Raw genomic sequence first — 16,132 nt, 5'->3', positions numbered from 1 at the left:
CACTGAATGGACTGCTGAGACAAAAAGACTCACCATATGTGACTTTTTTTTCCATTTGCAGTTTTCTGTATATTGTTCACAAAACACAGTTTGTTGTGTAGAGAGTAAAGTGAAATAATCCTGGATAATGTGTTCAGCCTCTGAAACTGTGTTTTCATTTCTTTTGAGTAACCAACCTATTCTAAGGTCCCCACTGCAGGCCCATCTGCAATGGAGACCTCCTTCACTGCAGGAAGAAAAAGCCATCCCAAAACTCTGAAAAATAGAAATGTATGGCCTGATCCCCTATTCTGTAGTAGTAATTTCATTTTACTATGTGCTGATTCAGTGAAACTACACCAGCTGTAACTGGGGGTGACAAAACACTCAGAGAGGTAAACCCACAGAAAAAAAAAAAGGCAAAAAAAGTTTAAAATTATTTCATAAAACCAGCCACCCAACAGAAGTCAGGAAACAGTGTTTCAGCCTTGAGAGGGACCTGTGAGACTCACATCTAGGCATCTCTCCAATGTGCAGCACATCAAAGTGATAGAAGAAATGTCTTGGAAAACACAGTAACTTTGATAAAGGATATAAGAGGATTAATTAATACAGAATAGCAGGGGAAAAAAAAATCTCAGCTAGCACTCAGCAAAAAAGAAAATGACCTTTCAGAAAATAAGTGATTGAAATCTTCAAATTGCTCACAGGGTAACCTTAGATAAGCTCTAGAAACCAAACAGAAAAACCTGCCACGTGGATGCCTGGGTGAAACAGATGAAAAAGGGAAGGAAAGTGTTTTCAGCCAGAAGTGAGGAGTTTCTAAAAGGCAGACTTTAAAGCAATATATTAACTGTGCTAAAAAATGACAGAACCAAATATATAAAAAGTATTGTAGAGTCATACGAGCAGTCTAGCGTACCAGTACCAAGTTTCTTGTTGCTCAGCCTATAAAAATGCTATCTCTTGAGATACTATCACGAGGCTTCAGGAGTTTTTTTAATCCTAACTCCAGCTTCTGGCATCTGTTGATAAAACAAGAAGTGAACTACCTTGGACAAAAGAGAAGGAGAAAGGAAGTTTTCCTGGTTATGAAAAAGAGGCAACCTAAGGGCATATTGAGGGCAATAGAACGTGAGTTAGAGAACCCTTTTTTCCAGATTTCCCATTCTGGGCACCTGAATCAGGTACAGAAAATTGATATATACCTGAGCCTTCACCAATGAGAAGAGATAGTTTGGTCCCAGTTTGCAGGCACAGTATACAATTATCAATTCCTTTTGAAGAAGTAATGTACAGAACTCAATGACTTATGACACTTGCCTTTGGAAAATATAAACAGCAAACAAATACCTCCAGTTGCTTCACACTAAAGACTAAGTTAATATGTTGATATGTTTTGGGAGAAGAAAACAAACCTAATAGGATTGAGGAAGAATTTATTGTTGAGAATCTGAAAATGAAAGTTTTCATAGCAGAAATACTGGTCTCTTTCTTTTGGTACAAACTCCTGTTCTATTGTCAGCTTTTTTGAAAATAATTCCACTAAAATCACAGTCATTATTTTAGAACTCAGGCTAAGAGCAAATGAATTGAAGATCCACAGCTGTCTGTGCCTGATGACACTGGTTTGCTCACCACACTGCTGAATCCTCTGGTTGGCTCTACTTCCTCCTTTCTGGTGTGCAGCATGGACTGGTTTTAGAGCAAAGGACCAGGTCCTTTTTGGATGAAACTACACCAGATAACACATTCCAGGAACACAACGACAACAATCTTGACACAAACTGGCAGTCAGTCTGGGGGAACAGACTAGAACAAGCCTGAAGTTACTTCCCTCTAGACTCCCATAAAGAGCAGACACTTAACAAGGTGGGATTTTAGCACTGAGTGCTTCACTGAGCAAATTCACTCCCACCAGGCTGCCAGTGTAAACAGACAAACTGGCCAAAGAGCACAAAACCTGGAGAGATGTTAAATGACACACAACAATAAAAATTGTCCAACTGTTTCTATTCAGTCCTCTCTTTATGCTGGCATACCAAGGTCCCAGAACAGTATTGCACAGTATTGCTCCAGGTTTTGTCTTTTTTCCATATGACATGCCCACTTGAATGAAATGGTCATTTTAGCTCAATCTGTCAAACAGCAAGGTTGAATCTCTGGTTTTGTCACCACCTGGCTTTCATAAAGGGTGTTTGGCATTTTGCCATGACAGAAGGGTAAAGATACAGGTTAGTGCAGCATAAAGGCTAAAGGAGAACAAATTCTTAATGGCTGATACTGGTTAAGAGGGACTATCTTCCTCAGAATTGGTGCATATATTAATTTAGAAGACACAAATACAAAAACAATATCAAGTTAAGACATTTCAGTTAGAATTACAGTTCTTCCTCTCATCTCCAAAACTGCTCTCTAATCTCCACTAATAATATTTGGAGCAATAGTCTAAAATATATATATATATATATATATTCTTCATGACATGCAAGAAAATTATCAGTTTTGAAAAAACACACTTGTTAATGAATTTTACAATAAAGAAGCTTGACTATTTACTTATGTAGTTGGTGCCTCCTGAGGGATAAAACAGGGATAAAAATTTTGTAGAGATAACACTTGTGTTATTACTATTTGCTTTGGTCATTTTTTGCACTATTGCAGTCAGTGGCAACCTTCTAACATATCTGTATTTACCTGCACACTTCTCCAAGTGGAAAAGAATACTAAATCTTTGGAGCTGGAATTTTTCCTGCCTCAGTCTCAGTATTTGTCTTTTATCTCATTTCAGTACAGTTATGCCTTTGACTATGTGAATAAGAACAGGACACGTTTACCCATTTATATCCTCATTTGACATTTATGTTCACATAACCATAGCAATAAGAAAATTCAACACCTCTTGCATCAGGTACCCCTTTAGAACCAAAGTTCAGCCATATCTGAAGACAACCCATGTTAGGATCTGTGATAAAGGTCTGCACATGTACAGAGAAATACAGGCAGGGGACAGCCCAGGTACCACCCTGCTCTGGCGTGTCCCAAACCTATCACAAGAACCATCAGCCCATCTCCATGATCACAGGTGCACAAGGGCAGGTGGGAACCCATAGAGACTTAGGGAAAGGGAACACTGCCAACCCCTGCAGCAGTGTCCCAGGAGTCTCAGACTGGGCATAAACCCCACCATGATGAGACAATTTGGAGTATCTATCATACTTAAGAGGTTTGATGCCCCAAGGGTGTCAGGTGCAGCATAGGGCAGAAGAGAGGAAGATTTTGTGATTGCAGAGGACTTATAAGACATTTAGGAGAGAAACGAAAGGCAGGGGAATAGACAGATCTATGTGACTTGGGGAGGAAGTGGTGCTAGAAAATAGATCACATCTGTTCTCTCTGTGTGTGCATGTGTAGGTAGGGAGTCCAAGTACCAGCAACTGGACTTGGAGTCCTGCATGGCAGCAACTGGAGACTGAAGGGAATATAAGTGTCAGTGAGTGGAGTGGGACCAGGGGTCAGAGGCCCATGTCCCTGAGTGCAAGACCACATGAGCAGCTGAGTGTTGGAGGGACCGGGTGAGTCCCACTCGGCTGCCAGAGATACCCTGAGCTGTGGGTATCTCTAGGGGTGAGACCTGCTGGGCTGGGCAGGAGGGAAATGGCCTGTACCAGAAGCTGGAGCAGGCCTGCAGCCTCAGGGGCTTATATGTCCATTTGCCAGCAGCTGGAGAGATTGGGATCCAGGAGCAATTCGGGATTAGGCAGAGTGTGTGAGCCCAGCTGTTGGACCTGCCTTGTGCACATCTGTACACATACACAGTCCCACTGCTGGACATCTGTCCTGCTCAGCCAGAGGGGGGCAGGAAGAGGATGCTGGTGCTGTGTTTGTGCAGCTGTTCTGTGTGTCTGGGTGACCTGTGCTCTGTGGGTGCTGGCTAGGAATGTGCTGGTTGGACCTGGGGCCATGCAGCTGTGGCAGCCTCACTGAGCTACACTGAGCTGCCACCTCTGGTCTGATTCCCCTAATATTCCTGTGCTATAAAGCTAAGTCAAAAATATCCAAATTCTTTTATCTTATTGTCATTGGGTGATTTATTTTAAGATTTACCCAACTCAGGGCATGATTACTAATTTCCAATACCTATCACTTAGAAAGTGTTTGAGTAACTTTTATTTTGTGCATCACGATGTAACAAGGGGATGAAACCATATCTAAAGAGCAACAAGTGAAAAATCCAATACTTGTTAAATTGGTAAACTAAATGTTAGAACTGCTAGAAATGGAAAAAAAAAAAAAAAACCAAAACAAAACAAACCACAAACTACATAGAAGAATCACAGAAAAAAACCCCAAAACCCAAACCCAAAGCAGGTTAGAGAAAACCTCCAGGAATCACACAGTACAACAGCATTCTGAATTCAGGGACAGCTTCAAAGAGCAGGTGTTTTCTAGATCCCAGGGCTGGAAAAGCAAAAGAGAGGATGTAATAGGAAGAGAAAAAGAAGGCATGGACCCAGAAGCTTTGGCAGTGTGGAAAAAATAAGAAAAGGGAAGACAAAGCCAGACCTGCATTGGATGGACAAGAAACATGAGTTAAGAAAGGAAGTTGAGACTGGTGTGATGGAGAGATTGACAAAGAACTGAAATCAATACTTGGAGACCAGATTAGTGTCAGTTTTTTGAAGTGGCTGACGAACAGTGAGAAAAACTAAGAAGGGCTGCCAAGGTGAGAAATCTGAATGGAAAAGAAGCAAGTTCAGTGAGGAAGGTAAAGAAAAGCTAACAGATTCAGGAAATAAATTCAGTTCTTAAGAAAAGATGCTAGAAAAAAAGAAAGCCAAGGAGCCAAAAAACTGTTCCAAGACTTTGGGTCCATATTGGTTGCATAGAAAACTTCAGCTGGGGAAAGGGAGAAAAAGAATAAGGAAAAATTACCATTTCTTCTGAGAGGGAAGCTGAGCAGTGAGGTAAGTGTTTAAGAACAGCAATTACAAGACCAATGCCTTCAGTGCTTAGATTACATTTGTTTTCTTTGTTTAAAGTTTCTAGCACATGACTTTTCTACTTAACCAAATCTGTTATCACTAGAAGATCACAGATTAAATTGAAAGTACAGAATACAAACTCCTAAATCATATCAAATCCTCATTAAGTAATTACCAGCATGTAGTTTCTTCTGCTGGAGAGAGTGACTTGATGTGGTTTGCTCAGTGCTTGTAAGCAATTAGCTTTTAAATGGGAAATGAAAATGGATAGTGTTTCATTTTCTTGTTCCTGAGAAAATAAATAGGAAATCCTTTGGACTCCTTGCTGAGTTTGTATTGATGTTCAATTTAAATGTTCCTAAAATCAATAACTAATTAGTAAAACCTAAATTTTTGAGAAATTTCCACGTTCTTTTGGAAATGTATATTTTCTTACATACTTCAAACCTGTATTTTAATAATATTCCTGCAAATACAAGGAAATATGCAGTAATACAATGATTAAAGACTAGATAAATGTGCTGTTTTAATGATATTTCCAGCATTTGAAAGAACTGACTTGATTTTTCATATGTAAATATATATAGAGTGCACTGACCAGAATATTAGCACCTTTCAATGAATATGTTTTTCAGACTTCATAATGCAGATTTGAATTATTAATGTTGAATTGATTGTTGGTACAAATTAGTTGGCTTCTGCACTGTTTTTCTGTTGCACATATATTACATATATGTCACTGTGAGTGGCATATGGCACTGTGGTGCCTGTCAATGATCATAAAACTTGGTTCATCCTGATCAGTTCCATTTTTTTGAAATCTCTTATTGAAGTTAATAACTATTCCGAAAAAAAAAAAAAAAGCAAAAAAGAGCAAAGCAGAAATGTGAGCTGGCTCATACATGTTTTTCAACATCTTCTGTCCTCTGCAATAAAACATTCGCATATCATATTCTTTATATTTTTTCAGAGAATTATATTCTTTTGACTTAAGGGTTTTCACTTCTGTGATATTTTCTTCTGAAATTATTTGATTGTCATTAAATGCATGATGATCTCTTTCATGTTGAATCCCAGACACCTTGAAAACTCACTGCATCAGCTTGAATCCAATTTACTAAATGGTAGCACCTATGTAAGACCCATCACTCTCAGACATTTTTGGCCTTCAGCTGCATTGCTGTCATTCTATTAATGTAAATAGAATCTATTAAAAAAACCCCACACATAGTGATTATACTGAATCTATATTCTTCTGTACAGGTCCAGGACTTTTTAAATAATAACTTTATATGATGGGCTATTTCCCACTTCACTTGTAGAGAAGTAAGTGCATCAGAGCTGTCATAAACTTTGAAGTTCCAAAGTGTCACTCTGCAGCTAACAATTTCTATGTGAATGGCTGTGACTGAAGCCTGATTTGAAAAACACAGGTGTGATGATTCAGATCATGGATTTCTCATAAAGTATGTTTCATGCAGGACAAGAAAGGATGAACTCAAACTTGCTAAAAGGAACAGGATATCACATGACATTACACACCTTGATTTCCTACCTGATGTCTTTCTCTAAAGAGCAGTATTTACCAGTGATGTATAAATACTCTGAGAAATCAAACATTTTATAGGATAAGGTGCCCTGGCAATTGCTGTTATTCTGATTTTAGGAAGGAAAGGAGTGGGGTTAAAGCATCACTTCCCTCTCCTGGAGCTAAAAAGTGTCTGGAAGGGATTGCTTCATGGTTACACTGGCTTTTGGGTAGCAGGGCTTTTGTTGCTCTGGAGGAAACATGAAAAACTGCCTTATACTCACAGGATATGGTTAGTGAGCACATGGTCTAAAATACTGAGCACATACATGGCAAAAGCTCCTCTGCAGGGTTCCTTATTGCCACTTCTCTCCACGTGTCACCTTCATCCCTGTCTTCAGAAAGCCAGCTCTCTATGGGGAGAGAAATCTCTTCAGCAGAAACAGGGACTACTCTTCCAAGTCTGACTTCCTTCAGGTACCAGCTGGGATCATTTCCAGAGTTGTCGTGGCCAATGCGGATTTTATATAGCTGCCCAAGGTCTCTGAGATTAATCTGGAAAAAAAAAAAAAAGTCAAAAAAAGAATCCAGATTTTAATAACAGATTACACTATTGTCTTTAACCATCCTTCTTATACTGGGCACGCAAGCTAAATGTGCAGTTAACGTAGCCAAGAGTAATGAGTTTTGTTAGAAAGCTAAGCCTTAATATACAATGAATCCCAGAGACAAAGAGTAAAACCATGGAGTAGTCTGCAAGTGTAATTTTATTGACTTCAGCACTGCATTATTTAAAGTGAGTAAAGGGCTCAGAGAATCCAGTCTGTTTCTAGACCTCTTCAAGGAATCCATTTTCTAGTGTTATAATGTAAATCTCTATTGCTAGACAAAACCCTTAACAAGCAGAACTAAGTTCAGTCATTGCTACACCAAATCATACAAGTCCATACAGTTACCATCAGCAGAGCCCTGTCATCTGTTCCTACCACTTATCAGTCTGCTACTTTTCTCATTGACTCCTGTTTTTTTGTGCTCTGGTGCCAGGGTTAACTGTTTCTGTAAGTGCTGATGCTACACTGCAGTAAATTTAAACAATAAAGCATGGCTATGTCTCATTGAATACTGCAGCCTTGAAATGAGAGCCACTATGTTTTGGGTTGCAGAAGTATTTTGGGCAATTCTGATGGCAGGAATCAAAACACAAAAGCAGGGTTAACCACTTTCAACCTTTTTTTTTTTTTAACTTTTTTTTTATCAGTGTTGTGTTTCAAAGGTCATGGTAATTGGGAAAAAAATCACCACCAAGTAAAAAAGAATAAAAAAGAGCTGTTTCCTTTACTATTACAGCAATTTTGTACTATTTCACATCAAAACAAAAAGGAAAAAAAGGAAACAAACATCCCTGAGGCAAGCCTGGCACAGCTCAGTTGCACAGGCTGAGAGCATGACATGTATGCTAGTAGCAAAAAGTCTGAATAGAGTCATACTTCTGACCATTATAGTAGGTTTTGCTATATTAAAACAGTATGTTAAAGTAAGATGTGCCAACTGAAGATACAATTATAGCATTAATGCAATAAAACAGTGCACCTCAAAGATACACACTTAATTCTCACAGTGAAATTACACCAGATAAAAAAAGCACTCTGACACTAGCCACAAATGTAGCCAGGACATAGGCTAAGTTGCCCAAAAAATGTCACCCAGCTGCAAAACAGAGACCTCTGCAGCAAGCAAGGGACTTCTAAGGTTACCTCTAAAATAAATACAAAATTATATTAGAACTCTCAATCTTTATTGCAAACTGAGTAGAGTGTGGTATTGGTGAACAACAAAGGTGATGCTCTCCTGAGATACAGGCACTGGCTGCTATTTGTGGTACAGAAGTGTTAAAGGGAAATTTTGTAAATAAAACACTGATGCCTTGTGATTTTATGTCCATGATTAAATTCTGGCTTAATCCCTGTTGAAAGAGAAGCATCACAGCCATCACAGATTATTGTATGCAATAATCATTACCATGATTCTTGGATTCTTGTTCAGGACCAGGAAACTCTATTGAAGAGCCCCTTTCCATTTCCGAAGCAGCTAATCAGTCATTTGGCTATGAAGCAAACTGAAACCTTAATAAAGCAAATATTGCATATCTATAATATAACTCATATATATATATGAGTTATAGTATCTATTATAGGAGCTGGCTCAAAAGTGAAGCTAAAACTTTTAAAACTATATTGATTTATCACATTATGCTAAAGTGGATTGTTTAGTTGCTGCTCCAGAAGGAGGTCTGTGAGAGTCCAGGTGAATTCCTATGCAAAGACCATAAACATGTCCTTCTGGTCCTTCTCCTCCTGCTGTGCTCCAGCAGATCCATTTCCTTCTTGTGCTGGAGGCCCTAGAGCTGGATGCAGCACTCCAGGTAAGGTCCCACAAGAGTAGAATAGAGGGACAGAATCACCTCCCTCAACCTGCCAGCTGCAGAGTAGGTGGTCTTTGGCAGACCACTGATACAAGCAGAGAAAATATCACAAAAATAAGCACATGTAGGAGAGCTGACCAAAAAAGGTGAGGGCAAAAGAAAGAAAAAGAAAAGAAAAGCAATTTGAAAAAGGACAGGGAAATGGTGAAGCCCATTCATCACCATATCAGCATGCAGGGACTTTCTGCAACTGGATAAGCATCAAACCTAATCAAATGAAATTTCAAGGTAGACAACAGAAAGCTCTGTCCAGAACTTAAGGATTCTCCAGGAGATGTATCTAGTTACAAGTAGTTCAATTAGATTTGTTGAATTCCTGTTCAGCATCTCCAAATATGTATGTCCTTGCATCTTTCTATACTTCCTATCCCTCCCTAAAATTCACACTCTCCAAGCAGTTAAGATATAACCAAAGAAAGTTATGACTACATGCTAAAGTGGAATTTCAAGTTAAGTTTCAAGCCAATTATATTTGCTTGCTTTCAGCTAAAAGGAGAAACAGCATCAAGCATTCTTGTCTACTTGACTTATAAGAGGGTTTTGTATGGCAAACTATGCTGGACTTACAGGTAATGGCATATTTCTGAGTTTGAAAAGTCTCAAAAATCAAACCACAGAACACTGCCCATTTGGTAACAGGCTTAGTAATATGCTTATAATTTTTGCATATTATTTTTCTGAATAATTGTTTATTAGTGACCTTGGGGGAAAAAAGTCATGTTTATTCTTAGGTGGAAATTAGGCAAAGGCAGAGGGGAAATCAATTGTATGTGATGTTCTGAAATACATGTAATACAATTAGAAATTTATTTTCAGTACCAGTTGCATATTTGGGGCTTGGAACAATTCATCTTGATGTCAGCTCAGATATCACATTGGTTTCTCAGTGGTATTGACTTGCTAACATGTAATTTTTTGTCAATTGGAATCCCATCAAATGTATGTCAAAATTTTCTCTTGCAATGAAATGCAGAGGAAAATATTCTCCTAACACAGCAGAGCTAACGATATTCTTTTGACAACATAAACAGTGTCTTGAGGTTGCTTCTTCCTTCCCTGTGTTGAATAAATTGCCTTGAACTTCTGCATGACTTGAACACAACCTGGCATTTAGAAATCTACTTTCACAGCCAGAATGTTCTGTAAAAAGTTGTAGAACAAAGTTGACTTTGTCGCCCTTGTTAACAATGTGCTTACAAAAACTGCAGTCTAGGTGCTCTATGAATGTTCCAGCACTAAAGCTGCAAAAATAACATTCCTTTTTATATGGAAAGAGCCATTCTGAAAGGCCTGCAATAAATATCCAAAGAGGAAAGGATGAGTTCCCGGACTAAAGCATTGCTCTGAAAATCAGGCAGCTAGATTCTATTCTTGGATTTACTTTAGGCTTCCTGGGAAACTACCACAAGCCCATTTTGCTCCACTTTCTCAGCTATACAAGGACAACATTTACATGTCTTTTACAGAGACATTGCAAATCTCTCTTCATAAATTTTGAGATCCTCAGAAAAAAGCACAATTCCAAAATTCTGAATTTTTTTTAATGTTCTGTTCATTTTGTGTTAGTCACTACTTCTCTAAAATTCAGTTGAGATGTCAAAAATTATGAATTGTAATGATGCAATAGTTTGGACGTGGAGGGAAATTCAAATTCTGTTATGATGTGGCTTACATCAGCCACCTATAGAACATAAAACCTAACCTGTAGAGGTGGCAAACAAGGGGATGGAAACACAGATTGAGGTAAAGGGATCTAGGCACCACAAACTTTAGGTATGGTGATGTTCTTAGGGATGACCTGTTAAGAGAAATCTTCTACCAATGCCGACCTCTTCCCAGGAAAAGATTTTGCAAAACACCTGAGTCATCATCTACAGTAAACTTGTAGGTTGATTGTGGAACTCCTGCTGCATTAATCAGTTTAATAAATTCTAAAGGAGATGAGCCTCATATAGACCTTGCTTATGTGACAGACTGCCAGCACTTAATAGGCTTAAAAATATCATTGTGACTACAATGACAGTGGTAATTCTATTGCCTTCGTAGCATTTTTCTTCAGTGTTACAGGCAATAATATCAATTCATCATATTTCATGGCACAAGTACCAGTACAAATTATTGAAAAAACTGACTACCACTTTCAAAAGGACCATGTGTTCACACACAGTGTCTTTGATTTAGTCATATTCTAAATTTTTGCAAGCAGTTAAACAAGACTGACCTGTTAAACAGTACACTTATATACTTTGCTCATGGCTCCTATTTATAAGACTAAATAATCTTCTTACCCTAGGCAATGGGAACATTTTCAATAAATCATATTTTAGACAACTTGGCCTTACTTTTTGAAAATGAAGCTTAACAAAACTCATATTTTTCCATTGGTCTTTAAAAATCTAGGTTTATCAGCAAGAAGTTCTACCTAAAGAGGATGCAAGAACTAAATTTTAATTCCATTTCTAAATGAGCCATGCAAATGCACTTTTTGGTCCCTAGCATACCTGTGACATTTTGAAAGGACTCAGTGTGACCTATCTTCATGTACTTAAGATGTTTAACTAAGTGAAAAGTAAAGTTCCGTGTCTGAACAAGAAAAGGTTCAGTGGAAAGATACTTCAAGAAAAGATTCAGTGGAAAGGTACTTCAATAAAAGGATGGAAAAATACATGTGATTACTCCATTTCTCTTTTATTTAGTAGAATAAGCAAAATAATATCACTGCTTTCCTCTTGTGGTGAGAGTATCCTGCAATCTCTTTGAGATAAACTCAGGCTAGCATGAAAAACATTTAGATAAATCAACACTTCAGAGGCAGCTGCAAAATCCTGATGCCTAACACACCCACCAGAGAATGTGCTTGACAGAAAGTTATTAATTTCATGTGAGGCCACTTCATTAACAGAATTTCAGAGAAGTCATGTACAGCAGTTGGATTCCCAAAAGAAAGAAAAATCATTGATTGCATTAGTTTAACTTCTACAGCATTGGCAGGTAATAGAGAAATCTTTGGAAGTAGATGATATTTTTAAATTGTGAACATGCAGCTAATAACTGTTGCCAAAAATGCAATAACTATTATACCAGTACAGTACAAAGGGTCCACCCATGCTGATTGCTTTTTTCCAGATGTCTGAATTCATCCAGTTTGTTAATTGTGCCCAAAAAACTTGGCACAGTTACACACTAACTCAAGAATTAGAATATGTCACAGGTGCTCACACAGAAATGCAACAGTGTCATGAAAAAGGGTGGATATAGACATGTAAGGAATAGGATTAAAGGCCATGAAAAGATCAGCATTACTTTTTCCTACTTCATACTTGCTTTGTCATGAAAATTAATTGCTTAAACAAATACTGCCCATTGCACAGTGACTGTTAAAACTTTCTTTTCCAGTGCAGTCAAGCTCTGGAAGAACTTCACTTTTACTTTGGAGTTAATCACATTATGCCAACAGCAAGTACAAATATTCATACATATATGTATATACACACACTTGGTACTGCAGTACATACTGCCTAATTGCTGAACAAGTAACATCACATTCCCCACTCCCATTTCTTAAAGATGAGATGAGCTGTGTTTTCCTCCAAGATTTTTTGTGAGTTCTTTACAATCCTGTGTTGTTTCTTGGAACAAGATAAATTTTGTTTAATGCACAGCCTGTAGCTGATGAAGATAATTTCCCATTCTTCTCCCTTTTATCTCAGTAAGGGATGAAGTTCCTCTTGTTATCCTTTGCGTTTCACAGACAGTGACAGTTTCAAGGGGAGTAACAGCCATGGGTATGACTCTTTTATGTGCCTTAAGCAAATCTGACTAAAGCCTGGGCTTCTCTAAGTTTTATTCAATTGTTTCTGGACCTAAATGGTCGTTATGGAAAGCAGGGACAGCTGGAAAATAGCAGGACACAAGCAATGTCCAGCTTTTAGGCATTGTCAGTCCCATGGTTAAGAGTGTGGATAGCTACATCGGTGCTTATGTTCTCTTTTGCAATCTTCCCACTCTGGAAGGATTCTAACTGAGCTCATTTCAGCCCCTTTTATTTGAACATCATGAGCAAAAGCATGAAAATGGATTTGTTTCAACCTATTTTTGCAACACTTAGTTTTCTTCTCACTGCTTCTCATTTCACTTTGGAGATTTTAGTTTTGACTGATGAAAGAATAGATCCAGAGTACAGGATTGAAAGACTCACAGTGAAACACAACAGATTCTTAGAGTCTGTAGGGTTGATTCTTAAGGAAGGAGTTTTAATTAATCATGTATAGGTTATTTAAAATGACTGATAATTTCATTTAAACAGGAGGAGACCAAAATGAAAAATAACAGATCAAGTTTCAAGCATGGCATGTTCTTGAGATGCAGTACAGCAGGAAGGTGCATCTGATGAACACAACCCTTAACAAACAAAGTGGAAGTGGAAGGAAAATGGCTGTATTTAGCACTTTAACAGCCTCATCACAGGAGCACTATTTATTAAGTTTTATGGTATTAAGTATCTCTTCAAGTATTATAGGAGCCCTGCTTTTCTTCTCCCTATATGACTTTCTGGTATTTTCCCTAGACCATAGAGTGTTTAAAGGATTGTTTATGTGGATGAACAAACTCTAAATCATGTAAGTGGATATGGCACCAGCTTTAAAAGTTAGAAAAATGAGCTCATGCAACAAAAATCACACCAGGGATGGATTTCAGTTTCCAGTGCTCCTAAAATATCAGGCATACTTCATGTTCTGTACCTGCAAACATGGAACAGCTACCTTCCTTACAAAGACAGCCACCAACCCCAAAATACAATCTAAGGTTAAACTTAAGATTTTGAAGATTACTTAGGAAAAATTACAGTACTTCTAGTAGTTTAATTTAATGTTTGTTTTTTTTATTTGACAATGTGTTGAGATTATTAAGACCAATACCACCCTAAAGAGATGGAAGAGATGATTATGAAGCAAGTTCACAAAGCAAATCATGGGAAAAGTCGTGTTGGGAAAATGCTAGGTCCTGCCACTAAGGCAAGCAGTATTTTGAAAGCAGATCTACTGAACTAGTCAGTGTTTTTACTGACTTCATTATTACTAGAACAGCAGAACTTGTACCCGAAGGTATGGAATTATTATGTATGGAAGTAATAAAAATTGAGAGATTGCAGCTGGTTTTTTACAGAAGATAATAGGCTTACAGTCTTATGCTTAGTTCTCTTTGACACAGAAGGAAATATTTAGCATGACCAAACATTAAAAGAATATTTTTAAAAGAATTTCCTTATCAAACAGTGTGTACAGTCATAAGAGATAATTCGGCATGTTTCAAAGAATGATGATGCAGAATACTGGGCTCCAGAGAATAGAATTTACAATACAATTAAAGCTCCAGTGTCTTGAGCAACCCAGCGTTCTGCCAAAATCAGTACTTTTGAAATACTGAGAAATACTCAGGGACTGTGATGACACCAGAGGAAGATGCAGGAAACTGATCCGAGTTGTGATGAAAGCTGTAACTTATAGTAGATTGATATTCCTCTGCTGGAGAAGGAATGACTCTCAACAGAAAAATGATGCCCTAAAAACTGTGCCTGAATAGTAACAGAAGCAGAAATCCACAGCCCAGATGTATTTTCTTTAAACACACGGGGACAATTCAGAGCAGAAAAGGAAATCCATCAGATTTAATTCTGTTTTTTTCCTGCTCCCATATTGTTTATCCTTGTCACACCCATCTGGTAGCAAAAATTGCTAAGCCACAAGAGAAAATGCTGTGCAGAGTACATATGATTGTCTTGAGGAAACCTAGAACCCAGGGCTCCAGTCAGAAACAAGAACTGCCTCCATCACACAATTGTAAGTTGCCTTCAATGAATTTCATGTACTGCCATCATGTGGAAATCTCTAAGGGCCTTGTTACATTACACCTGCACTACAATGGACTTTGGACAGTATTTAATTTCATTTACACAAACTTTAATCAGAGATAGCCCAGGTTGATGAAGTTACACTTGCTTTATAAAGCAATATAAGCAACACTAAAATTAAGGTCTAGGATGAAATCTCAGGAGGGTATAAAGGAGGACCAGCTGATTTACTCAAGTCTTATTAAATTTTTTTTCATTAATTTTAACTTTACTGAATATTCATTGTATACTTTTAGGTATCCAACTTACTAAACAGTTAACTGTGCTTTTATCAGACTACTCTTCTTGTTTTTTTATTAAGACCATGCAGTACAGTTTGGTCTCATTCTCTTTTTGTGGGCCATTTCTTTGTGATTTCTTATGGTTGTAAGTGTGCCTACAGGGATTTTGAAACTGTATGGTATTCTGATTGTTTTTGTGGAGCATGACTGTGTTTTATTTGTTTCCCTTATATTATGCTGATCTCTTCCAGCACCCTTCATCAGTAAACATTTCCTTTTAAAAAAACTATGCTGGAAAGTTTCTGTCTGGCTGATTTTGGTATCAAAAGATACTTTCTGTCCCATCTGTCACTGATTCCCCATCATATGTTTATTATGCATAAATTAATTAAATCTAAGTGACATATCACAGATTTAACTACTGCAACAGTCCTGACCAAAGAACTGCATGAAGCAGAGAAAGTGGCAGGAATTACAGGATCTTGTAGAAGTCCTGAGAAATGTCATGTTTCTGAAGCATATCTCAGAGACTTTTTTGTCAGCAGAGAGAAATATGTCCCTTTGCTTGGAGGAACAGGAAAACACTAGTTTAAACCACATGAGTTAACTTAATCTATGTGATTCACCTCTGATTTCTAGCCACCCTTCTCCCCCTTTCCTTCTTATTTCTAACATATAAAGTTCACCCAAGAGTGGGCTTCAGTGGAAGTCTGAGGAAGTTTGTGGAAGAATTTACAGTGGACCCTTCCAAAGATGGATATGCATCACAAACCAAAAACAAGACTTATCTGACTACATAAATGCAAATAAAGTTATTTTACATCTTCAAATGAACACCTAGTGTAATCTAGCACATCAAGAAGATGCAAGTATGAAGCAGATTCTGGGAGACATCTGCCTCATGCAGTTGTGAACACATTTCCTGATTCAAAACTCAGAGTTGTAAAAGTCAGCCACTCCCTTAGAAATACTTAATCATCCTTACATGTTTCTTTGAGTCTTTTTAATTACCTCTATTATCTAGTT

The 16,132-nt window shown here is 37.8% G+C and overlaps 1 protein-coding gene across 1 annotated transcript in view; it reads right to left on the bottom strand.

Annotated features, from left to right (window-relative positions):
* LOC115484049 (lipoxygenase homology domain-containing protein 1-like) overlaps window positions 1–16,132 on the bottom strand; it is a 126,439-nt gene that overhangs the window by 88,349 nt on the left and 21,958 nt on the right. The window contains exon 11 of the mRNA XM_030227673.2: window positions 6,822–7,047. Within this exon, the coding sequence (XP_030083533.2) occupies window positions 6,822–7,047 (226 nt within the window). The remainder of the gene's footprint in view (window positions 1–6,821; window positions 7,048–16,132) is intronic.

The sequence above is a fragment of the Serinus canaria genome, chromosome 2 (assembly GCF_022539315.1).
Source record: "Serinus canaria isolate serCan28SL12 chromosome 2, serCan2020, whole genome shotgun sequence".
NCBI lineage: Eukaryota > Metazoa > Chordata > Aves > Passeriformes > Fringillidae > Serinus > Serinus canaria.
This window is presented reverse-complemented; position numbering and strand designations above follow the sequence as displayed.